The sequence below is a fragment of the Aulostomus chinensis genome, chromosome 21 (assembly GCF_037954235.1).
Source record: "Aulostomus chinensis isolate RoL2024-O1b breed Wild chromosome 21, RoL_Achi_v1.0, whole genome shotgun sequence".
Lineage (NCBI taxonomy): Eukaryota > Metazoa > Chordata > Actinopteri > Syngnathiformes > Aulostomidae > Aulostomus > Aulostomus chinensis.
The window spans coordinates 4,181,557-4,208,051 of record NC_141340.1 but is presented as its reverse complement, the minus strand read 5'-3'; the positions used below and the strand labels follow the sequence as shown (position 1 = coordinate 4,208,051).

Sequence of the window (26,495 nt, the reverse complement as noted above, 5' to 3'; positions counted from 1 at the left end):
CCTCCGCAGCTTAATTGGACTTTAATTGAAATTAACTGTTGCATCAAATGAGTTGACACGATTGTCATCGCGGGGAGGAGGACTGCTTTCGACTCACGCAAGGAGAGATGAAACGCAGTTAAGGGAGATGCAATCACACGCTGCTTTACATAAAAATCCAACATTTTTATCTCAACATTTCTCTGTAAATCTGAGTCAAATCGCTTCGGATCAGTGTGGGAAAACTTTAGGTGACACTGTTAATGCACATTTACACACGAGCGCGGTGTTTGTGTGTGTGTGTGTGGGGGGGTATCAGATATGTGCAGAGAATAATAATGAATATTTCTAGATTTTTACAATGCACAATAAAAATCATCCCACTTACCCAAACATGCGTTAACGAACCCGTACCAAACACACCCAGCTCGTCCTATCAGCCACCGCCCCTGGGTGCTCGCCGCGAAGCTGAAGGGGGTCCCCAGCAGGCTCACCATCAGGTCGCTCACCGAGATACTCACGAGGAGGAGGTTCATGGGCGTGCGCAGAGCCCGGTAGCGGCAAAACAACAGGAGCACAAGAAAGTTAGTGAGGAACCCGAAGGTACCGATGAAGCCCAGGCACACCGCCACCACCAGGTGCCCCGTCGGGCTCAGGGACGGAGGAGAGAGAGAACCCAAGACCTCCTCGTACGCGTCTGTTGCCGCCGTCGCCGCCGTGCCTCCGGCTCCTCCCCCGGGACAGTGCGCACAGCTCAGGCTCACGTTGGAAACGATCATATCGGGCCGAGCCGTGAAGTTTGGACCAGCCCGAAGTTTGCACTGCGGGACGGAACCATCCGGTCTCGGTGCGAGTCACTTGCTCAGCCCATCTGGAGACGCGCACGGGAGAGTCCGCCGCTGCACCTCGCGCGCATGTATGGAGGCTTTATCATGTACAGAAGATCAGGTTATTGTTGTTGTTGTTGTTTTAAAACGCTTGTCCCCGCTCCGACAGCTACTTGGTGAATGAGTGATGTTCAGACAGTAGATGCCGGTGTTAGATAGACCCGCCCCTCCGCCATGCGCTCCCGGTCCGGCGAGGTGCGCTTGTTGACTCGCGTGGTGCGCCTGAGCTTTTATCACCCACAGCGCCTATCGAATCAAGTGTGTGTGTGTGTGTGTGTGTGTGTGTGTGTGTGTGTGTGTGTGTGAGTGAGAGAGAGCGATAGCCTCAATCAGATCAGAGCCATTCAAATTGTTATTACATAATATCGTATTTGGATGGAGCCCAGGGGCGAATGGAGGGTTTGGAGAGCTGGATGACAGGTCCACTCCGGGCTCTAACACTCCACTCGTCTCACCAGTGCGTGAAAGTGATCTTGATGTATCTTAACATTTTTTGTAATTCCACATAATTAAAAAGAGTGGCTGATTTCTCACGTTAGAAGTGGAAGACAGAATCAGGACTGCCTGTAATAACTGTAGCCACAGATACATGAAGAGATGGAAGGATGGATGAACAGATAGATGGATGGATAGATTCTGGTAAACCAGATATTTTCAGGGGGTCCACTGGGACTCAAGGATGACCCCCCAAAAAATTGGGTGGTCAAAGGTCAAGGACGCTGTGACAAGCATACAAACATGATGTGACGTTTCATATTTAGTTTGGGGTCTTTTATGGTCTCTCTCTCCCTATAAAACCAAAAACTTCATTAATTGATTTGCAAATTTGCTTGATGGCTTTCAAAAACAGGGTCAAATGTGCCCACGAGTAAATTAGCAACAACAACAAAATTACCAGAAAATGAACAAAAAATTGCCCGAAATTACATGATGTTTCTCATTATGAAAATTACATTTTAAAGGTCAAATCTGAATTCTTTTGTTAAAGGAGCAGTGTGTAGGATTTACTTACTCCCCTTCATCGGCTTGAAGCTTCACTGGTCTCTATATTGGTTCAGTCCTTGTCAGCATGGTGCGCATGGTGTGGAGTTAATCTTTACTGGTTCTTGTGTGAGAAATTCTATAGACTACTCATAACTATGTTTCCATTTGTGTATGATCACCTGAAACTTAGAACCACTGAGCTTTAGTTAGCTTAGAATGAGGTGCCTATCTCCAATTTGGGAGCATGTTGCATTTCATTTCCTAACTCAAAACAGGACCTTCACAATTCAGTTTGTACCTGCTTGATTCTTTATTTCTTTTTCCATACTTGCTTGAATTTCTGTTAAACTGGGCTGCACATCTCTAAACAAGCTAGCAAAATTGCCGTTCTGCTTTGCTTTCACCTCCATTTTTCATACAACTGCAGAGTAAATCTGTGCAGCAATGGCTGATCGGTGAAACTGTCTGGCTAACTGTCATGGCAACAATAGCAAATGGACATCCCCGCAGAATTCGTAATGTACGGTGGATGTAGACGAGGAACAAAGCACGAGCAATGGAGGGGATTCATCTCCTTATCTGATACAAACTCCATTCAGACAACAAACAATTTAAAAGTTTGCTTATTGCCTTGCGGACAAATGGTACACTAAATGAGATTATACTTAATACAGCTGTTACTGTGACAATAATTTTAGTATAATTTTGATCCAGTTACTGCCATTAAATTCCAGGGGGAAAAAACGAAGCTGAAAGCAGCAGTCGTTCAGACTCTGCACCTCCAGACGGCTGTTGAAGCCAGCAGGTTGTGTGTTGATGATGACAAAAGTCACATTATGGTTGATAAAGCTATGTTTGACATGTGTACAAGGAGGAAAGCCCCTGCTAATCTCTTATTTTCTGGAAGAAAGGGTGAAAATTTGCTGGTTTATTACTCTACACTCACCAACCCCAGCGGTTCTTCTCCTTGGATGTCAGTGACACGAGACTAGACTGTCTTAACCAAGTATGATTGTGCAGATGTGAACCAACAAAAACTTCTCTGCGAGGATTAATTACAGTTTTTATGATCTTATATGACCTATTGCTGGCTTGGTTGATTTTGAGAACCGAACAATCTTACTTGAACGACCCTGCACGCTACCACCATTTTCCTGATAGGAGGATGGAGGTTGAGGGGTTGCAGTTTACAACTTTCCCACTACAGCGCTCATTTTTTAATTTTAATGTTTGTTTAATGTTCTTTATGATGTCTTTTAATGCTTTCATCGTTCTGTTTTTATAAACTCAGTGGAAAGCACTATGGATTGCTTGGTGTATGAATGGCGCTCTATTAATAAACTTGCCCTGAGCTCACTAATTCCTCCACACTGCACCTTTTAAATAAAAGTGAAATAGAACTGTTCTTTGGTTTGAAGTGGCCCTGCTGGTAGACACCAAGGGAACCCTTAAACAACTAAAGTTAAAAGAAACCAACGTTGACTGCAGGCTAAGATATAATGTTTATCCACCGTAAGAATCTGCACATGGCGATGAGACATCAACATTTCAGGGAAGACTGTGGTTTTGGAAGGCAGACATTAATGAAAGTCAAGCATTGCTGAGGGCGCAGTATTTGTCGTCATATAAAATCATGATATGTGGAATCACGGGTCACAGAGTTGTAACATAATTATGAGGGACACTTGGCTATTTGCACAAACACAAGCGCTCATTTGTCTTTAAAGCATTTAAACAAAGAAACAAATCTAATGTTATTTTTCCTCAGGGATAAATAATAAGCCTCATATTTATTATGCAGGTAACACTCTGAATAACAGTTGTAGAAATTCACACACATACTCACAGATCCGATTCCTGCATTACCCCGTCTTTGATATCAAATATAACCTTGCCAACAGATGCACTCTTCCACCTCCGCTGACAGATAATTGATTCATTTAACAAAATGAGCAAATTTAATTAAATTTGCCTCATTAAAAATGTAAGTCTTCATAAAAACTTTTTCCTGCTACTTTTTTTCTTACAGGGAATTAATGTCCATGTCATTAACGGGAATTTGTTGGGTTTTTTTTTTTTATTGTTTGCATCGCACATGTGGCAGGTTTATGTATTGAGATCAGCCTGATGCTTCAAATGGCTTTTCTTGAAATCTTTGTGTTTATTTCTAAATTCTAAATAGCTGAAATGAAAACACGAGTTGAATAAAAGGTGATATTTCACACTCACCAGTTCACAAACTAGGTAAAACTTAACTCAAAGGTATGCAAGATTTGGTTAGGTATGGGATAACTAACAGTTATATCCGTGAACCATTATCTAACCATCAGGCTGTTGCACTTAACCACAATCCAACGATTAAGTATCCAGTAACTAACCAACATATTATTGTTAGGTTACCACCATCTAACTGTAAGGGTAACCTCAACTTAACCATCATCTAACCAATGTGTAAATGGTTCCTTACCACTACCTAACCAGTAGTTAACTTCTACTGAACCCGAAGGGTAACCATAATCAAACCATGAGGTAACAAGCACTACTTAACAACGACCTACTCCTCAGGTAACAGCTACCGAACCAGTAGTTAATGCTTCTTAACCAGTATGTAAAGCTACCTTAGCAGTTGGTAATGCTACCTTACCAGTAGGAAACAACCATGACCTAACCATTGGGTAATGCTACCTAACTTTTACGTAATGCTACCTAACCATTAGGTAATGGCACTTTACCAGTAGGTAACTACTACCAAACCAGCAGGTAAGAACCACTACCTAACCTGTACCTTACCATGAAGTAACAACCACCTCTTCTTGATGACCGAACCCTTAGGTAACTGCCACCTTACAAGCGGGTAAACATACAAAGCATGAAATAACAGCTTCCACGTAACCCTTAGGTAATTGCTACCTTACAAGTATGTAACCATTATCAAACAACAACCACTACCTAATCCTTTGGCAACTGCTTTCTAACTACTACATAACCCCTAGATAACTGCTCCTAACCAGTATGTGAACCCTATTAAGTCACTAGGTCTCTAATTGCGTGAGGAAAGGATATAAAAAAACTATGAGACTGTCACATAATGTAATAAATAACTGAAAATAGAGCTTGGTGTTAAGCTTGTTGTTTTTATGTTTTCTCCTAAAACTGATAAGATCTTCTGAACTTTTATGACATTTTGTTTTTCCCAAAATGGTCCCAAATCAGCCGGAGGACTTAATTGTTAATAGACTGCTAAAGTTTTTTTTTCCACTCATGAGAAAGACAGAAAAAAATTGCTCTAAATGCATGATTTCAGCTATAAAAAAATATGAGATATTTAACCATTTCTTGATGTGTGTGTGTGTGTGTGTGTGTGTGTGTGTGTGTGTGTGTGTGTGCCTCAGAGAGAGAGAGAGAGAGAGAGAAGGAAATCTGTCAGCATGAGGTTGGTTGAAATTCAAAGAAAACCATCAAAGCTTCAACTTGCAAGTCAGAATCAAAGGCATCACAGTGTGACACCAAACCATATTTTACCACCCAGTCTGACTGTTTGCTCCCTCCACAAAGCTAAACCCTGGAAATTCTGAAATAAATTAAATCACACACACCCCCCCTCTTTATTTTTTTAATCAGAAATTTGGATTTATGGACACTAGGCACCTTGGTGATAAATTGAAGTTATTTGGTGTCTGGCTTGGCGAAGCTACTCTAAAAGTCAAGCTAAAATTGTCCTGATGAAGTCGTCAAGCTCAGCGGTAGTCAGAGTAGCAGTGCCACGCCAGCTAATTTGACTGGAACCTGCAGGGATGATGCACTAGTCACTAGTCGGTCCAGAGAGCCTGCATCAGCCATTCAGGAGGATCTGTTGGTTTCGTGGTTGACGCTGAAGGAGGGAAACACAAGAGTAGGGATGAAATTAATCAGGCTTGATTGACAAATGAACCAATTGACTGACGTATTGACAAGATATCTGTCTAATTGACCGTTTGTTTGATGGGCCGGCTGAATGACTGACTCATCAATTGAACGATTGAGGGACTGCCCAGGTGGTCAAATGACTTGTTGATTAATTAAAAAGTTTGCTGACTGATTGGATGGAGCCAAGGTGAAAGTTCAGTAGGCAGAATTTCCCTCTCAGCACCAGCTGGGAATGCTGCCTCATCGCCTTTGACCAACATGGTCACCTTTGCTTTTGCCTTCCTGATGTCGCTTCATCTGACCAATCGTTGCTCCTCTCTAACACAGATATGGTGGATATGGTGGTACTGTTGCTGTCCCAAGATGGCCAGCAGGTGGTGCTGTGCTGAGTAAACTGCAACAAATAAGGCTAGTGCACATTGGCGTTACGCCTCCCGTGATGGGGGTTCAAGTTGGTCTGGGGAGGACATGCTACGGCCACCTCCCTTTTGGTACGGTTGGTGCTGGTATGCTCCTTTATAGCTGGTTGCAATCAGACTTTTTTAAAACAGAGAAGCTCTTTCTGTTTGTCTGTTATAATTATAAAAATATCTGAAATAATCCTTAAGCATAATCTGATTCAACTTTTCATAAACTAATTATCACACAGATGGAGGAATCTGCCCTGCAAGGTGCGATTCTCCTCATCAGCAACTAGGGGTTCGTAGGGAGCACTTTGACTCTAGAGGAGTCAGGGATTGAACCAGTAACCTTCTGATGCTAGGTGGCCACTCTCACCCCTGTTCAAAGCCATGAGTTCCCAGTTATGTTCTTCTGCCCTCAAGTTTTCTCAATTACTGTCATTTGCAAAGAAAGACATTGCATATCAACAACAAGAAAGACCAGAAGCAGCATGAAATAGGAGCTTTGATACAAAAATGGCAAACAAACAAAGACAGAGCATCAATCAGAGCACAAAATGAAAACAATAAAAACTCAAAAAGACAGGTGTTTTTGAAGTGAGCAAAAGCCAAAATCAAAGGTTGAAAGATTAAAAGGAGAAAATCCAAACAAAAAGTAAAAAGAATACTGAATAGAAAGACAGAAAAAGAGTGCTCTTGACTTCACTTTTAAAGAAAGGAAGAGAGAAAGCAGCACTGTGCTGATCTCAGGATAGTTGTACCAGAGATGTGAAAATGAAAAGATGCCTCACCATGAATGTTGGTTCTGACTAAATATGATGAAAAGACATCTAGCAGAAAAGCATTAGGAGCCTTATAAACAAATGAAGGGATCATTTCTGAAGCAAACAGGTTAACTACTGAAGTGACTTTAAAATTGGTGTAATTTGTGCTCTCTTTCCAGAGGGCGCTCTGCTGTAATGCTCTGTGCACTCCCTTAAAAGAACACTCAGTCCTGCAGGTAATAAAAGCATGCATTAGTGTGTCTACAGTGGCTGGAAAGTTGAAGTGTCGCACTCTGCGAAAGTTCTTAAAAGCACTCTTAGTGATTTTTCTAATGTGAAGTTGATAACGCACGTCTGGGTCAAAGATAGACCAGGTGGGAGAAATAGAAGTCATTGTTAGAGCTCGCCCTTCACATTGAGTTTGCCTTTCCGAGGCTGTGGTCTTCTTTGAGCAGAAGGAAATTCTCCACCATTAGTTGATATAGAAAATGCAGCAAAAATGAGCATCAATTGTCCTCAGTGACAGTCCATCTGCTAGCTGCCCCCCCCCCCCAAAAAGAAAGCCAAACGCAGCTAACAGCTGCTGTGTGGTGGGATGCATGAACTACCGACAAGGCACAAGGACCCACAACAAAGTTTTAATGAGCTGCTATGTTGAGAAGAAAACAAAATTTCCTTTATGGAGAGAAACGATGATGCAGGCAATGATGCAAGACGTCAGCTGCAAGAAAATTGTGGGATGCTGATGTGTGTTTTGTCACAGGTTCATCAAATATCCAAATGTCGGATTTAGGCAACCTAAATCATTTAAAAAGTATCTAACTTGTGTAGCATAGGAAGAAGATGAGAAAATGGTGCTTTTTTTGACAACAGCGCTGAGACACAAGAGTCACAGACCAACAAGATGACCAACAAGTGGGGAGTTAGAAGTGGCGTCATTCAATTCCTTGTCAAGTTGCCAGATATTTGCCCATTTAAGAAGCTTTCACTTCTCGTCAGTGTGAGTTCTCTGAGAAAGTTAATCACATTTGCAAGTAAGCTAATTACTGTACCTCGTTAACATTAGCTTGCTAATACAACATGGTGAACTGAAACCCTGTTGCCCCAGGCGAAGGCTATCTGAGGGCTGTGTAACCTAGGCTATACGAACACCAGTATTATTGAGATGAAAATGTGCCATATCAAGGCCGTTTGTGTAGATTAAGGAATAGCTGACATTATGACATTGGAGCAAACTGTTGATGTGGTGGAGATTGTTTTCCTTCATTTTATTTTCACAATACGACTTGTTTCATCTCTATAGCGTCAAATCGCTTATCAAAACCAAACATTATAAGAGAATTGAACACTTGAATAGGTTGTTGTTGTTGTTGTTTTTTAAGTTTTAAGTTCAAACCAAAGTGTTTGTGGATTACATAGCATGTGGCTAGTTAAAGAAGATGAGGACTATACCAGATGTTGACTTGAGAATTTAAAAAGAGACGTTTTTGACTGTTTTTTGTGATGTTAGCAATCCGTCTCCATTAGCTTCAAGCTAAACAAAGATGGCTGGCTCTTTTTTGGGGGGGGGGGGGTGAAGTTTTTCTCTATGGGCCTTGCTCAAGGGCACTGAGAGACGGAGAGGCTACGGCTGCTTCTTCACATGCTAACATCTTGTAATTATAAGTCATTAATGTCGGTCCCAATTCAGCCACAAAGTGAATGCAGAGCAACGAGGGAGACGGAGGGTGAAACCAACGTCCCTCTGAGACGTCTCTGGTCAGTGTCTCTGGCTGCAGCTCTGAGAGCTCGCACATCCCTGGCATTTCAAGTGGGGCCATGAAGTAGTGTGAATTCATTAAACCTGACCTTCTGAATCTCTCATCAAATATTACGTCAACACGTGTAACACATCAAAGTAGCGTTGATAGTTGAAGGTTATGGGATAGATTCGAAACCCCGCGTCTTACTGCAAGGTTGTCTGTTTATTGATTGTTCCTCAGATTGCAGGTTAATTTCTTCAGCATGCAGAAATGAAGATGATGAGGTCAGATGATTTTTACGTTTATTTGATGAGCTAATTGTTCTGATGTACTCCTGTGGCATTTGGCCGTTTTGCCGATGACGTTCATTGGCGGCAAGAGCCATGTGATGAAAGCATATTGACTTATCGAAGTAAGCAGAGAGCAAGACGGGGAACACGTATGAGAACAAATAATGATTACAGGGCCTCAGATGGAGAATGAATAGAGGTGAGCAGGGCAAGGTAGCCACCATTATTGAGATTACTCATCCAGGCGCCTCAGTGTGAATTAACCTCTATTCTCTAAACTTGTAATCTGCCTCTTCTGCCCTCTTTTTTTTTGTCTAACTTTTCCACTTGCACTCTAAGCAAAGACATTAATGTTCTCTAATGAAAGAGGTGCTGCTGCCAAGAAGATATTTGCATGTAAGCGGAGCGCAGTGGCGGTGGATCGCCAACACAGAGGGCACAGGAGGTGAGATGTCCAGTTAGAGGAGGACAAAGACGGAGGTGTCGGCCAGGCCATCTTTTTATTGTAAACTTCCAGGGGCAAATGACCGAAGTGCTGAACCTTGGAGTGGCCATAGTGAGCGAGAGGAAAAATAGTTCCCACAGCCTCAACTTATTTCTGGCCAGGAGATATAACTTGTTCCCATTATTCAGTTAGTTTACGACCACAAGATGCAACTTGTGCCTTCATTGTGAATAATATGTGACCATGTTATGTAACTTTTCATCACAGTTTAATTGATTAGTAGCCACCTGATGCAAATTGTTGCCCCACAATTTGATTTATATCCGGTCAAGAGATGTACTGTAACCTGCTTCCAATCTGCTGTAAGTCCCATCATGTGACCGCAGCTAATCAAATTTGTCCGGTAGCAACAAAACATATATCTTCTTTTGTGTGTTCGCTCCGGTGCTGCTCTGTGTTTAATGCAGTCTGAGGGGAGTCATGTGGAGAAGACCCACAGAGGCTGTATGAGAAAGAGTTATATGGATTAATTATAGTATGAATCATTTTTAAATCAAAGCCACAATATGCATCTTACATCAATAATAGATGAGAGAGATTTATCATAAGACTGTTGCTGTTATATGAATAACTTAATGCAGCTTTAAGGTTTCTTTCATGTTACAAGACTCCCAATAAGAGATGTAATCTCCATAAGACTGGTTCAGGAACGGGAACTGACGGGATCTCATTGACAGCCATGCTATTCTTGATTTCACCGTTGCAACTCTCTAACTTTATTTAGACGCGATCAACTTCGACCCATTGATATGAAATAGATTGACATTGCTAAGCTGTAGTTGGCAGAACTACGTGCTACATTTGCCTCTTCTCTGCTACTGTATGACCCCTTAGTGTTGCACGTTACCAGCAACGTCGATTGATATGCAGCTCAAGACATTTGCACCTCTAACCCATCAGATACTTCCACGTTCCTGGGATGTCAAAGTGCAAGCCCTGTTATTGACATCCTACACACACACACACACACACACACACACACACACACACACACACACAGGAGCAATTACATCCAAAGCCGAAATCTGCAGCTGTTGAACTAATCAGCCGCACACAGTACATCGGCTCACAAGGTGAAGACAAAAAAACAACCTCTTTACAATGTATTCTTCAGAATGAAAGATGGCGAGTAATGTCGAACAACGCTGACGTTTATGTCGACATACACGAAAATAGTGCACACGGCTCATCTCAGCTGAAAAATTGAATCAAAATATCAAGAGATCATCGGCGAAAAAGTGTAAGACATGTTTAAGATGCTGGGGGGGGGGGGGGTTATCTGGGTGAAATGGACGTTTGATATATGAACGTCACTTCCCATCCTGCATCTCACACATCACTCACCAGAGCAACAACAAGCTGATACCATCCAAAGACTCTTTTCATCAGAGACATCAAAAACACACGTGTGTGGTGTTTCATTTGAATACGTTTTGCTTCCACCACCATGACAGTCGGACGACTGAAGAGGAGAGCAAACCTCTGCTGACGCAGGGATGAGAGCAACGAGACACCTTCAATCTGTCTTCCTTATTAGTCGTCAGTTTTGTTTGTTTAGCACCAAATCCCAACAACAGTTCTCTGATGACACTTGACAAGTAGAGCAGGTCCAGCACCTCACTCCTTCAATGAACCTCCACCCAACAATCCTCCATCAGCAAGCACATCCTGTAACAGCAGCCACCAAAACCTTCGTTTACCAGGCAGGAAGGTGGGGCAGATGCAGGATCAGTGGGGATGGACGTCTGCTTTGACCTGCTGGAGGGAGAGAGAGATGGAGGACAGGGGCAGAGACAAAGACAGATAATAGAGGAAGACAGAGAGACAGAAGGAAAGAGAGGGACAGAGATAAAGAGGGAGAAAAAAGAGGAGCGACTGATGGACAGACGGGGATGTACAAGAGGGTGTCTGCATCCTGGACTGAAACTGAGAGACGGTTCCTCAGGAGGGGAGCCTGATAGCTGAAGGCTCTGGCTCCCATTCTACTTTTAGAACTCCAGGAACCACCAGTAACCCTGCATCCTGGGAGCGAAGGGTTCTAGCAGGATAATAGGGGACTAGGAGCTCTGTCAGAAAGTCCTCAACAGTCAGGCTCCTTCATATCTATGTCAGAAGGAGAATTTTAAATTCTATTCTGAGTTTGACAGGGAGCCATGCAGAGAAGCCAGTACAGGAGAGACCTGGTCTCTTCTACCAGTTCTTAGTCAACAGGCAGGCAGCAGCGTTCTGGATCAGCTGGAGAGTCTTTAGGGACCTACTGGTGCAGCCTGATAGGAGGGAATTGCAGTCATTCAGCCTGGGAGTGACAAAGACATGGACTAGTTTTCTGCATCATTAAAGACGTTGGTTGTGTTCTTCTTTCTTTCTTTCTCCTTCTCAGTTGTTGTTTGTTTTGTTTTTTTCATTATTATCCTCTCTCTCTGGCAGGGGACTCGCTTGGCCATGAGTGAGCACCTCTGTTGAGAAGAACATCAGTATCCATTTGCTTCACACCATTAGCTTTATCAAACACACACACACTTGACTCGCCAGTCTGTGAGATGGTGACCTCTGCTGAGAGATTACAAAAGATCTAAGAAGACTCCCAATCCATTGTTGTTGGGACGATTGTGAAGTTCATCCAGGCGAGGCTCTAATGAGCGTTAGAGGTGTATCCACGTGCTGATTACTGTGGAGATGGTGGTCAGAAAAAAGCTGCTAAAAACCCGGGACTTTAAAATACCTGATTAATTATCACATTTCAAAATATAGAGAGAATTTTTGGTTTGTCGGATGCAAGGACGGACTTTGGGGGAAGAAGTTAAATAATACCATATTGCATGACATTATTTTCATAGATTATTATGTTTTGGTTTCCTATTATATCTATTCTGTTTTACTTTAGCTTTGATATGTATTTTTACACTGTGGGACTAAAACAAAATTTCAACCTTCCTGTATGTTCCTCACATTTCATGAAAACGACAATAAAGTTGACTGCAAATTCATATTTAAAAAAAAAAAAAAAAAAAAACTTGGAACAAAAATGTAATGAAATCACTTTGGTTGCTAGAGTAGCAGTAACCAAGCCTAATGGTGACCAAAAATATGGGGAAACTCAAAATGTAGAACAAACCTGATCTCATAATAGTGCTGCAAATATATCACCGTCAATTTTACTTTTATTTTCAGCTAAAAGTACCTTTGTATGTTTTTAATAGTATCAAATCCTATCCAGTTTACAATTATATAATATTATACAAAGACATTTTTTACAAGCCTTTTTTTTTTTTTTAACAAATGCTCAAAATGGTACCAGATTAATTTCCTGTCAATCCATCAATGAATTGTTTCGGCTTCAATTCAGAACGTTGTTAAAATGTTGTGTGCCCAATGTTTGGTGAACAATAGATTTGTCATTGGTGAACAATCCAGTCGCCAGAATAAAAGACCTTGTGTTTTTCTACACTGAGCAGTAGAATCTGAACCAAACGTGATTCATTCTTATGTTTCTAGACAGATGAAAATGTAACAGCTTGTGTAAACACAACTCACCTTGAAAGTGAATGTTTGGCCATGCGTCAACATCACATGTATATGTGTAACCGGCGGGCTGTAACGTTGTCTGCGTTGTGTATTTAATAGACTCTGGATCACTTTGGAGGAGCTCTCCGTTTATTTCTGACAGTGAAAACAAGAACAGATCCTCCATTAACACGCAAGCATGAAACTCCAGCCCCTACACAATTGGGATGACACACAGTAGAAGTATGTGAACATATTGAACATTTTCAGCTGAGAAACAAACTTTTAACAGTATTAATGCGACCGAATTACAGCAAGCCAGTTATCGCTCACCTCTCCCACGGAGCGTTGCAACTGGGAGAAGTGAGTCGGGAAACACCTTTTTTAGAGGGGGGGGGGGGGGGGCAAAAGATGGACGTAGGGGTACAGAGGCTGAGTCTCAAAAGTTCCACATATTATATATATGGAGGTCCAACATGTTGGGTAATTAAAAAAAATATACAAATTTTGTGTAATCATAATATAAAAAGATAAGATAAATTTAAGGCTGCACGGTGGTGCAGTGGTCAGCACTGTGGCCTCACAGCAAGGAGGTTCTGGGTTCGAGTCCCCGCTCGGGCACGGGATCTTTCTGTGTGGAGTCTCCATGTTCTCCCTGTTCCTGTGTGGGTTCTCTCTGGTACTCCAGCGTCCTCCACAGTCCAAAGACATCAAGAGGGGACGAAGCTGATTGATACTCTAAATTGACCGTAGGTGTGAATGTGAGTGTGAATGGTTGTTCGTCTCTGTATGTTGGCCCTGCGATGGACTGGTGACCTGTCCAGGGTGAACCCCGCCTCTCGCCCGTTGACGCTGGGATAGGCTCCAGCCCCCCCGCGACCCTTAATGTGTAGGAGTAAGCGGAAGATGACGATGGAAGATACATTTATATGGCACTCTTACACACAGAATATTACTGCATAATTGACCTTGTTACATATGACAAAAGTTGCCAGCTGTGAGAATTTTAAAATTTGTATAGAATATCAAGCCAACATAGGAAGTAACCGCCTGCCAGCAAGGTATTCCCCACCATGCAGGAAACAACTGTGGGAATCTCCAGTCCCGCTGTTTCCTGTCTTTGCTCTACTGCAGTCCCTCTTCTGGTGGTAGATTTCCATCGTATTCTTCTAAAGCCTGCAGAGCTTTTGACTTTGAGGTGACACGCGTGTGGTAGGCAGCGAAGAGAGTGACAGGTTAACCTGCACTCGAACCGTGTTTGTGCAGTTTGATTGACATTAAACGCAGCCCTGCAATGACAACCTTCCCTTCTTTCTTCACATTCACGTGGTTTAGAAGCCAGCGTCTCTGGGAGTCTGTCCTGCAGTGGTTTGACTTCAGAAAACTGGAGGCATAGACTGAGGCATTGTCTCATTAGGAGCGTGTAGGAAAAGTCTATGTTGCATTAAGCTGGACACTTGGACACAGTAGAGATCTGGTTTGGCGTGGACACAAAAAAACCCAAAAACTACAGCCACCTGCTTCAAAGTTAAACGTGTCTTTGACCCAATTAAAAATGTGGATCGAATTATCACCTTTACTTTTGTAAGGAATGCTGATATGCAAAATGTGTGTTCAAAAACACAGAGATGGTACATTACAGAAATGTAGAATGAAGTCTTTTTTGTCGACAACTGGGCTTTTTATTCCTCTTTTTATTTGACCTCTTTTTATTTGACCTCTTTTTCAAGATGGCGGAATACGACGTCTGTTTTTGCCAAGCTGGGTTCCAGGCCGCAGCATCTCATCCCTTTCATGGTTGACAGGCTACTAAACAAAAAAGAAAGAAAGAAAAACAGCAAACAAAACAATCAACAGTACAAATCCAGACAACATCAGGTCATATTTCAAGGTAAGACAAAGGATTGGATCATCCATCAGCTAGCTATATAGCCGAAAGCTAATGTTGACAGCGACATCAACGTCATTGACAGTCTCATTCGGTATTCTTTAGACCTTCTCACTCTAGTATTTTCGGTTGATGGAAGCAGGCATGTCATGCTAGCGTACGTTCATACATGCTGGTCAACCGGGAAGAGATGAAATGATGGTAATTTACCAGAACCCGTGATTCATGTGAGCCGCGGTACACAGCAGACGCCACCCTCTCTGAGACATCTCGGTTTTTGTTACCCTTTGATTCACTGATCATTTACCAAACACATCATGGTGCATGTTTTCCTTTACTTAACCCCCTCCCCCCCGGTGCAGCTGTCTCAGTTGTAATGTGGAGGATTCTAAAAACTCCCCACCATTTTCTACTTTTCCCTGCAGAATCTGCAGGCTCCTCCTCTCACAGCCAATTAAACTTTAGTGGGGGTTAACATCAGGGTCAGAAATTAACGAGCTGGAGGCATTTCTTTGCCCCTGGCCCTGAAATTAATAATAAGCATGGGAAATACTTTTGAGTCCCCCCCTTTTCCCATTTCACCCCTTTCACCCTTTTTTGTGTGTAGTTGTCATATATTCATGCATGAATATGACTTGTCGTCCCCCGTGGGCCATCAAAGATGTTTGAGTTCCCCCATATCGGACTGAGAGGAATTAAACTTAAACGATTTCTTTTCCATGAACTGAGAGGATGAAACAATGGAAAGTATTTGTGTGGTGTGATGGTGAGAAAGCTGCTGAACACTGGTCACATGCAGGCATTGTCAGACACATAGTTTTTTTCTCCTGAAGCTGCTCGCACGCTAAACAGGGCTGTAACCCTTGTGTTCCCAGTTCTCAGGAAATGTTGTGAGGCTTTACTACAGCTTTAATGGTCAAGACTGGATTTGGAGCTCTCTGTCACTGTAAATATCAAACATGTTTGACCAGATGTCCGTGTGAGTGAAGGGAGTATTGATGAAACATTGAGAGGAAACCTGCAAATAGCCAATAAGAGCGAGCCGGCCGGGAGGAAGCACAGGAGGCGCCCACATGTTTAGTTCGGGTAAGATTTTCGGTTGCCTTCCTTCTGCTGAATTCGGAACGTTCTTATCTTCCGTGTCCTTGTAAGCATTCCCTCTGTATATCGCGGTTCTGGATTAAAAGCAGATTCATAGCCATCAGGCCACTTTGATGATGTTGACAAAGATAGCAAAGCCGTTATTTCCCACTTGACCTGACTTCCATGATGCTAACTCCAGCATAAAGCCGGCCCCACCTCCCTTTGGTGGGTTTATCCGTGGCTAAATCTACCGTCCGCATCATCGCTGGCTCCTCGTGTGCATACAAACCGATAAAGCCTTAACAGGAGGTAAGTAAAGCCTGAGACCTCCCATCGGAGGTGGAGCAGGCAGACAATACTCTGCTTTTCCACCTGAGGGAATTAGCCAGCTGCTCACTTGGCTAATCAATACCACCCTGGCCCAAAGTTATTTGTCATATATACCTCCAGAGCTGCGTTGTAAGGGTCCTGCAGCTGGGAGCCAACATCCCATAAGGTCCCAGATTTGACCTCTGCAAAGGTTTGCATTGATGGTTTCACCTTTTCGTTTCTGGACCTTGCAACTGAGGTAAGCTACATCTATCAGGAGCAAAGAGTCGTGGCGTTGGCTCGGAAATGTTTACAACTGCAAAAATAAGATTGTATTTCATATCTGGCAGTCATAAGAGAAAAGTTTGATAATGGAAGTAGTTTTGAATGACTATGGCAGGAAAATGTCTAAGCATCCATAAGCACAGGTCGGCAAATTTTAAATCAAATTTAGGAATCTTTCTGGACTGAGGAAGAAGAAGAAGAAAGTGAGAGTAATGAGTTTGGTTGTGCACCAGAAACTGACAGGGAAAAAAAGTCTATTTATGCTGTTTGGGAAAAGTTTCCATGCCAATTTGACAGATACATTGATACACTCTGCTTAGGGCAACGTGGCACGCAACCAAAACAGGTTTGTGGAAAGAATCTTAAATAATCTATTAGTGTAAATTAAGATGGTAATGTACTGTAATTTTGTTGGCATTTCTTAACCCTTAGTAGCAGGATAATCTCACAAAAAGAACATGACGTGACCACAACCTCTTAATCCCACATTGCATGATAGTGGTGGTATGCAATGTGTAACGTTACATGGCAGCACCACTGGAATCAGCTCAGTGTTGGTGCATCTCTCTATCTCTCTATCTGTGTTGTGCATCCGTTTCTAGGTGCAGATGTTTTCCTGATGTTAGCCAAGTAGTTTTTGTTCCAAATCAGACCTGTTAATCCTGTGTGGAAGCATCACAAGACCTTGTTGTTTGTCCCCAGAAGCTGTCGTCAGTGAATAATGGTGAAAGTGATTCTCACTCCTTCAATTAATTTACACGCTGCAATCCTTCCAGAGCAAACACATCTTGACAGCGGCGAAGAAAACCTCAGTTTTAACAGGCAGGAACGTTGAACACATCCAGGCTCAGGAAAATGGGGGCCCAGAAAGATGGATAAGGGAAACGAACAGAGACAGAAAAGGAAAGAGGGACAGAGACAAACAGAGAGAAAGAATGGGGTGAGAATGACACACAGATGGGGTGTGAACAAGATGGAAGGAAGGAAATGAGTGGAGGGAAAGACAGAAGGACGAGGAACAGGGCGACACAAATTTTTCGTGCTTTAAGATTACATGTAGAGGCGAATAGACACAAATTCACGTGTATATTCACCAGGTGGCGCAAATGACGCGCGTATTCGCGTCTACGCTGAAGTTGAAAATATTCAATTTGCGTGAAAAATTTGCGTGATGCTGTTTCGAGAGAGCCTATCAGCGTTTAGAGTCCCCTGGCGTCAGTGACATCACTGACATCAACGGTCCTGGCGCCTGTAAGTTGGTGTCCATCCGTGATATCCGGGCACCGATCCTCGCCAACAGGTCATCGAAATGGGCCCTCGTCAGCCTGAAGTACCGCTGGTAACAGCCGTCGTCCAGACGCAGTTCCTGCAGAAGGTGGTGAAATTCACCCAGCAGTGTTATGCCATGGATCCAGATACAGCAGCGTTTGGTTTTCTGCCATATTAGGGACTTCCGCAACAGTTATAAGCCAGTAACGTTTGTAACGTCAGCCATGGTTAACGATGGAAAGAAACGGCAGAATAAATTCTCCTCGCTGGGGGGGGAGTTTGTGCTAATGACGCAAATAAAAACAAATGATACAGCGGTCAAATTCGCGTGAATGAAGTGATGCGGAAAACCATGTCGCATTGGTGTGAACACACCTTGAGACACACAACAGCAGAAATAATAGGAGACTCCCAGCTGCTTTCGCAATCAACTTCGCCACACTCATGAGTGTCGGGGCTTTTTCAAACAGAAGGTGCTAACAAGCAGCTAAACAAGACCACACAAGTCGTTGGGGGCTTTAAACAAAGAATGGCAAGGCTCAGCTTGAAGCTCCCTGTGGTGACATCGAAGTCAAGCACCCGTGAGGTAGTTCTTAAATAGCGTAACGTTAGCTTTATACCTCATGCACTTAGCTTTGTGCATTCACACTGTGAAAGTCATAAAAATGGTGTTTATTCAATCACATATACCCTTTAGGCAATAATCTCAAATTGAAAACCCTCAAAAGTACGTCATCCCTGCAGCACCCGATATTTGAGAAAGGTTCCAATTAATTATTTTCATAGCTATTTATGTACTTTTGAGAGTTGCTTAATAGCTGTGAAAAGATGGAAGCTGCACACTTGCCATCTCATGAGCTGCTGCGTGCTGGACACCTGGAGGACAGGTGAGGAATAGCAGACCTGGAGTGACATCAGCTTGCACAAACCAGTGATAAATGAAGGGGTGGAATCATGTCTGCGGTGATAACATTTTGAAGGTTGGGCGGATCATGATGAATGTTGATTGACGATAACGGCGCGTTTAGCCTGGAGGTCTGTGAGTGGCCTTCGACTTTTGTTTTGGGGAGAGCCCTTTCAGTTCTTCCCAGTGCCTCACACCTCCATCCTCCTCTCCGTCCTTTGCTGCTTTTACCTCTCCTCAGGGAGAACACATTTTCCACTTGGTTTGACACAATCGATTTCAACCCGGTTCAAGGATGAGTCATTTTCATTCTTTGCTCAGTCTTCCTCTCCAGCTCTCCTTCTCCTCCTGCTCTTTGTAAATATTTATATAATTATCCGATTACTTATTCAGTCCAATCAATAGAATCGGATCAATTGAAATGAAGTACAGTGTGCCAAGCCATTGTTGGCACTGAAGGAAAGGAGACACGCTCATGAGGCAAATTAAAGTCACACGGTGGAGACCATTAGCATTATGTAGCAAATAAGATTGACGGAATCGGAGCAGGTGGCAGAGAGGAGTTGAACATGAATATACAGTATCTTAATGTGTTTTTTTTTTCTCTAACAGAAGCTTTTCAACATTTGTCTCCAGTGATTGAGGCCCCTGAAAGGAAGCATCTGGAATATTTATGCTTCCTCACAAACTCAGGTTTTTCCTCCAGTACATTGCCAGTGTAGATTAGCTGTGAGGTGAGTCATTTAACGTGTCAGAAAGTGCTTTCTGGCATCATTAAAACACAAATAGGTGTATATTTAAATTTTTCCACACAGGCACCATTACTCCAACCACTGACGGTTGATATGTGGTATTTGAGCATACATGAGTGCACCCAGGGGTGGGCGAATCTCAGTCAAAGCAATCATGGAAGAGCTTGCTCCATAAAAATACAAAATAGTCAATACTTCAATGGCAACCAAAGGACCAAACGATGTAACTGGCCATCTTTATATCGCAGTTCTAATTAAATGGTCATTTTAAGCTAAAATGAGCACCACTTCAGAAGTTCTGACTGGCGGTGTTTCTTTTCTTCCTTGATAGGCTCATGTGGGGATCTTTGCCACCCAAAGTTTCCATCTCTGCACATCCATTAAAGGAGCAGTGATTCATTCATTTATTTTTTTTTTTACCAAAAATATTCATTGCTTTCATAAATGACTTGAAACTAGGAATCACTTGGCCAATTTAAGCAATCTAACGTGCAAGGTTTATTGTGCTTAGCACAAGGGCCTTTGGGGGGTGTCCAGTCTATTCAAATTACTGTAAGACCTGTAAGCTGGACCCCAAAGACTTACGGGAGTTGACAGGGTGAATGAGTGAGTAGCAAAAGTCCAAAAAGGGAGAAAATAACTTACAACTTGATAAATAAAAACAGCCAAATAACTAGAAACTTTTGCCAGTAATAAGGAAAACAGTTTCTGGGAAAAAGTCGGTTCAAGTTCTGCTTGAATTTCCCCCGTGTTTTAAAAAAAAAATAAAATAAAAAAAAAATCATTACAATTTTCCAACTAAAGGTACTAACAAACGAACTCTCCTTGTTTTTATACTTTTAGATGGCTCATCTTCTTCTTCTCACTTTGTTAGAGCCATGCTTCGCGATGCCTATACCGCCACCTTCTGGCAAGATCTCACCGATCCAAAATGAGAAGTTAGCACCATTCGTGTGTCTCTGTACAACTTGGAGGATCCTTGAATTATTCAGCTCTTAAATGGACGGATGACGCACATGTTGGCGTGCTTATCTGACATGTTGATGACCCTTTAAAGTAAACTTATTAGTGCCTTCAGGCTTGGCTGGTATGCCAGACTGTAATTAGTCAGCTTTGGCAGAAGCTCAGACTGGCACCAGCGCTTGTCTCCGAGTTGTCTGCCCCCCCAAGTCAAAGATGAGAGAGCAGTGCACCGATCATCCAGGAAGCAGCAAGAGGACAGCATGGTTTCAGGATTTGCGTCACTGAAGCATGTGAGTTCAGTTCAACAGGAGCTGGTCTTTATTTTTCTCTCACACTCAGAATTGTGATTGAGTGGATTGGACCTGAAAACCAATAACAGAGTGGAGACAGACAGAGAAGAATTTCAGCATAGAAATTCAAATGGGAACAAATAAACAGGAATATAAATCATTGGGAGAGCTGCTCTCAGAGTGGCCGGTAACTTTGGTCGCCCTTTGTTGATCTCTGGAGGAAACTCAGACTCACGAGTTTGCGGTGACGAGAGAACCAGAACAGCTCGGGGTCCTGTGTTTACCTACAATAAATACAGATACAGTAAAGATACTGTGTGTTCTCATAAAAAAACAACAACAACAACCACAACAGATAAATCAATAATTTAAATGCAAGTCTGTTTGGCTCTTACATTCCCTAATGCAGAATCACAATAAATTCCTAATTTATGAGGGTTTCATGTTCTTTAGAGACTCAAGTCTGTGTATGTTCTTTAATTGAAATGACCCAGGGACGGGATTTTCAGCCACAAATGCTCACATGAACGTGAAGTCTTTACCCCGTTAGGAAAAAACACCAATGTCATGTACCCTGAAGCTCTGTGAGACTGTTCGTGTGATTATGTGTGCGAGTTTATTCCTGGCATTTGTTGTAACGAACTTGGGGAATAATCTTCATTGAGTAATGTCATGGATGTAAAGGCAAGAAGACTAATATTGCACAAGGATCCAGCAGCCAGCAGACAGGAATGAGAGAACTTGCTGCGAAAACCTGCCTTTTCTCACTATGCGTAACAGAACTTCACTAATATGGAGTGGGCACTTGCTGCACCCTTCCATACGTTGTCCTTCTTTTCAGGGTCATGGTACGAGTTGGGTGACAACATGCAGGCAAGGCTTCACCTGCCACAACTCCTCAAGACTTTCCTCCTCTTGGGAACCCCTCATTTGTTTCAGTGCGCCTAGCATCCATGCTAACCATGTATTTGCTTACATTTAGCACCAGCGTCGCACTGTTGAAGTTCAAGCAGCAGTCACACAGTGAGATGGCCGGCCTAAATTTCCTGGCCCTGTCAGAATTTTATCCCAGGGCACATTTGATTGGGAGACCGTGACAACCGTCGTCCTTGGATGTCTCTCACGGTGCAATGTCACCGTTTCCTGAGAGCCACGACCAAACATGACAGCACGTTTCCCTCACGTTGGTCATCTTTTTGTCTCAGAACTGAGAAGCGTGTAGAGGAGGAGCCAACATAGGCAGGCAGTAGTCAAAGCTAAAGCTAGCTACTTTTTTAGCTAACATCTAAGGAAATGGATGATCCTTTTTTTTTCATATAAAAACACACTTATTTATGTATTTGCAGGTCAAAGATATCTGGGTTGACGGGTCATGACATTGCTTATAAATATCAAGTATTGTCATTTGTTCAGTTACTGAGTTACTTCTTTTCCCTGCATGACTTCTTGGGGTATTGTTTGTCATCCAAGCACTTGTATGTACTCTCAAAGTTTAAAGTGAGTTTAAAGTAGTTCTCACTTACTCACTGTTAGATGTCTTGAATTCCCAAAGGATCCCCCCCCCCCCCCCCCCCTGCAAAACTTCTTGGGGAACCCAGACTTCAGCGTCCAAATGGTGCATTAGAGAGGTAACTTACAGAAGTTGTGTGTATAAAGTTTTGTTGTCGTTAATCTTCGGTCTTCAATAGCTTCCAGCAGCAGGTACCAGGCCAATGTTTCCTTAATTCTGGATTCACCAAGAAGTCTTGCAGGAAAAGAAAGCCAAAGTGAACGAATTCAAGACTCCTAACCACGAGGAAGTGCTACACAAATGATCCTTTTTGCATGACGTATGGCTTTAAACTTCAAGAACAATTGTAAGTGCTTCAACCTTTCCCTCCGGAGTACAGTCAACATGAGCACTTGTCACTGAAATACTGTTGAAACAACATTCTCCAACCAAGCACTACACACTTATCCACAGCTGTATGCACATGTATGACACAGACAATCACACGTATGTGCAGAAGGCATAATCACGCAATCACATTCAGGGAATTTAAATGTTTGCCAATTGGAAATCTATTTCAGCTGTTCTGCAATTTTAGCGTTGCATCAAAGCAGTCAATAAGCAATTATACAATTTTAAAAAACATGAAGCGGAGCTGTCAGTTATGACGCAGCAGGAAAGACGAGATGTCATTCATAAAAATCATATTTGGACCTCATTTTTCCCATTCCTTGCATTTTGTAGCCTCTTAAAAAAGCATTAGCTGTCACGGGGAGATTGAAACATGATTGATCGCGCGAATTGCAAATGGCATGAAGGAAACGGGAGCATCTTTGCAGACACGCTTCAATCATGTTTTGAATGTTTCTTTACATTATTCACAGCTGAATAAATAATGCACCCAAGGAGAAAGGAACAAAGAACGTTCATGCAGCAGAACACCTTGGCGCCGTTGACGGAGTGATAGAAAGACTCGTCTCTGAAATTGCTTCTTTTATCGAGAGTGTTTGAGTCTCCTGGACTGCAGCAGCGCGACACAGACGGGGATGGACCGCCGCCCCCCGGGTCAATAGTTCAGTTAGTGAGTCCATACTATTGACTGATGTATGGACCCACTCTCCTTTTGATCGCCGTGTGGAGCAGAGGAGGGTGAATCTCTAACAATCGCAGCTCTGGCCTCCAGCTGATAGTCAATTGGCTGTGTGAGTCTGACGTTCAGCTGTGGGAAATCAATGCTCACATCAGCATCAATCCAAAGATTTTCAATCCATTCCAAGGTACACATTCTTTTTTCCACAATTTTGTTGGACCATTCATGCTCTTATATTGCTTTTGAAGAACTCATGAATTCAAGGTCGGTGAGTTTATTGTACGCCTCAGTTGCGGTTGAGAGGTTTTTCTTATTTTTCTTTTTTTTTATTTGAGATTCAGACCCAGAAGGTTCCAGAATTTGAGCAAAGACAAAGTATTTTATGTCAGCACAGAGCTTCCAAGTTCTGGAACATTTCTATATTGGACTGAATTTATGATGCTCAGTAGTCGCTGTGTTATTGCTGTTATATTTTGGATGTGTGAGTGTGTGGTTGTGGTTGGGGGTGCTGCACCTAGAGGGTGGGGGGGGGGGGTGGGGGGGGCAACTGACACCAAATCACCTCACAACCCAGTGCTGTTTCTGGGAGCTTAAGTCAAACCCACTGGGAATGCTGGAAAAAGACCAGTACACAAACTAAAACGGGGAACAAATCCTCCTTGTGGACCACATAATCTTTTGCTTTTCTGTCATTAAAAAGTTGATTCCTTCTTTAACCTTCCTGTCGCGTTCCGGTCAAATCTGACCGATTTAAACTTAAAACATCCACAAGTATTGTGTTTTATACCTGATTGCTTCAAGGCCTTATGAGTTCCTCCACACTATGCACTTGAACACCACTTTAATTGAATTTTAAGTGTTTGTCACACCTGTGGTGTTCCTGGGGAAAAGTGACCGGCAAAGGAAATGAATGGGAATGCAGACATCCATTAGACATAAAATATACATAAACACACACACACACACACACACACACACACACGTCAGGTACAAGTCTTTCTCTCGTGCCGATCCTCCCACGTGAACCAACGTCCTGATGAAACCATGTATCGTATCTTCACACAGACCAAACAGGTGTTTGTTACGGGAACCCCACTCTTCCCCGCGCTTGCCCACACCTGCCAGACCAATCAAAACATCATCTTCACACAGACCCGATAGGATAGCTTGATGTTTGCCTTGCATTCCTTTTACTCTGAGCACAATGAGGAGGCGACTGACAAGGCGCTTTTCTGTCAAAGAGGTTTTGGTCCAGGTTTTTGGACATGATGAAGAGGGCACTGAAATTCAACCAGACATAGAGGAGGATGTCCACTCTAACCTGAGGGTCACATGCCACTCTTGTGCATGAATTCACATGCGCGCGCGCGCACACACACACACACACACACACACACACACACACACACACATCATCTTTTACTCTCGTTTCAAACACAGGCACATCCATACTTCATGTTGAGTTTGGTCTTTAGTTACTTAGTTACATGTTGTCATTTTGTAATGCAGTTATTACTTCCTCATGTCCATGTTAAACATAAATTTGAGACATTGTTCACAGTTTAAAAATGTTAAATAAAAATTTGGTGGTGATGAGTGCTTTTTGTGCTGATTTATGAGCAGCTAAAACACACCGGTTTTTATGACTTTTATGTGTGTCCTAATGATGGCTAAATGAGGCAAGAGCGGTATTTTACAGGCAACGTCGAAGTCACGCGTCCAGTGTCGTCGATTCATAGCATAACGTTAGCTTTCTACTGCTCATGATTGTGTTGATGCTTCAAAAGTCATAAAAACTTAATCTGACAAAACAAAGACAAAAACAAAACAAAAAACTAAGATAAATCCAACAGACTTTTCTAAGCCACAGAGCTCATTTCAGTGTGAAAATCTCATTCGTTTATTGTCAAAATGAGCGTTCACGGTGATGCTAATTTGCTGGTTAGCCTAAAATATTCTTCATCCCTGCTGCGCTCTATTCCACGTGTTATATTATACATCTGTTGCAATGGCGCGCTGAGCGAGGTGGGGATATCAAACGGGCGAATGGTATTTCCTATATTTAGTGAATTCACAATGTGGTGAGGAAGAAATGCAAACCCACACAAACCACAGCAGTGAAACCCCCAGGCTTTCATCAGACAAGCCAAGTATTCAGTGATTTCCACAAAAATCTGTTTTCTTGTTGTGTACACACACACACGCGCACACACACACACACACACACACACACACACACACACAAACAAAACACACACACAAACAAACAAAACACACTACCTGTCCTGTCCAGTGATTTATGGTGATAGAGCAGGAACATGGTGACACCTCGTGGTTACCAGCAAGAGCCCGATTTGTATTTACCATTGTCTGTGTGTGTGTGTGTGTGTGTGTGTGTGTGTGTGTGTGTGTGTGTGTGTGTGTGTGTGTGTGCGCGTGCGTGCGTGCGTGCGTGTCCAATGCATCATCGGTGAAAGTGACGGAGTGCTTCCTGCTGTAGTGAAGTGGCGAGCGAGGGTCCAGGGGAGACAGGCTGCTGAATTGTTCTGTCCAGGGACCACACTGAGCAGTCGCACCACAAGACACTGCTGCTGCCTCAGCCATCACTTTAGGGGGAAGTGCGTGTGTGTGACTGGGTGAAGGAGGGAGGGCGGTGGCCCAGCACAATCATAATGGAAGGGGTCACAGGTTTGATCCCGAGGGAGGCAGAGACAAGACTTCCATTAGACGGGAGAATGTTTGAACCTGTCACTCTGATCAGAGCGATTTGGTAACAAAGAAAAAGTTCAAACGGGAAGATCGGTTCGTTTAAACTTTTTTTCTTGTGTGAAATATTAAATATCAGTGAAATTGTACCAGCTTTTTTTTTTAACTCAATTAAATTGTTCCTGTCAGGTTCTTATCCATGGAGGATCAAAGCTGCTGTCATCAGGAATGTAGGGCATCTCTCAAACTGTCGATGGTGGAGCAAATACTTCAGCGGAGTAGAAGAGACAACACCAGGTGGAGCAGAAAACAGTAAGACAAAAGATCAATAAAACCATGTGGCCGCAACATACACGTTTGCTATGAAAAGATGAAATTAAACGTGTGGATGATGCCGGCTCAGCTCCATTCACTGTAGCAGCAGTGACAGCAGCCAGTGTGGCGAGTGGTTGCAACAATGAGAGCCTGATTGGAGTTCTTACAGCACATCAGTGTCGGCCCTCTG

General features: G+C 42.9%; 1 protein-coding gene and 1 long non-coding RNA gene across 3 annotated transcripts in view; one reads left to right on the top strand and one right to left on the bottom strand.

The window, feature by feature from the left end:
* Positions 1-979, bottom strand: part of tmtopsb (teleost multiple tissue opsin b) — a 41,408-nt gene extending 40,429 nt beyond the window's left edge. Inside the window, exon 1 of the mRNA XM_086192259.1 lies at positions 368-979. Within this exon, the coding sequence (XP_086048385.1) occupies positions 368-758 (391 nt within the window). The 5' untranslated portion in view covers positions 759-979. The remainder of the gene's footprint in view (positions 1-367) is intronic.
* LOC147241388 (uncharacterized) overlaps positions 1-26,495 on the top strand; it is a 116,062-nt gene that overhangs the window by 63,790 nt on the left and 25,777 nt on the right. For both annotated transcript variants that reach the window (XR_015111080.1, XR_015111081.1), the window contains exon 4: positions 26,180-26,302. This is a non-coding gene — a long non-coding RNA (uncharacterized LOC147241388). The remainder of the gene's footprint in view (positions 1-26,179; positions 26,303-26,495) is intronic.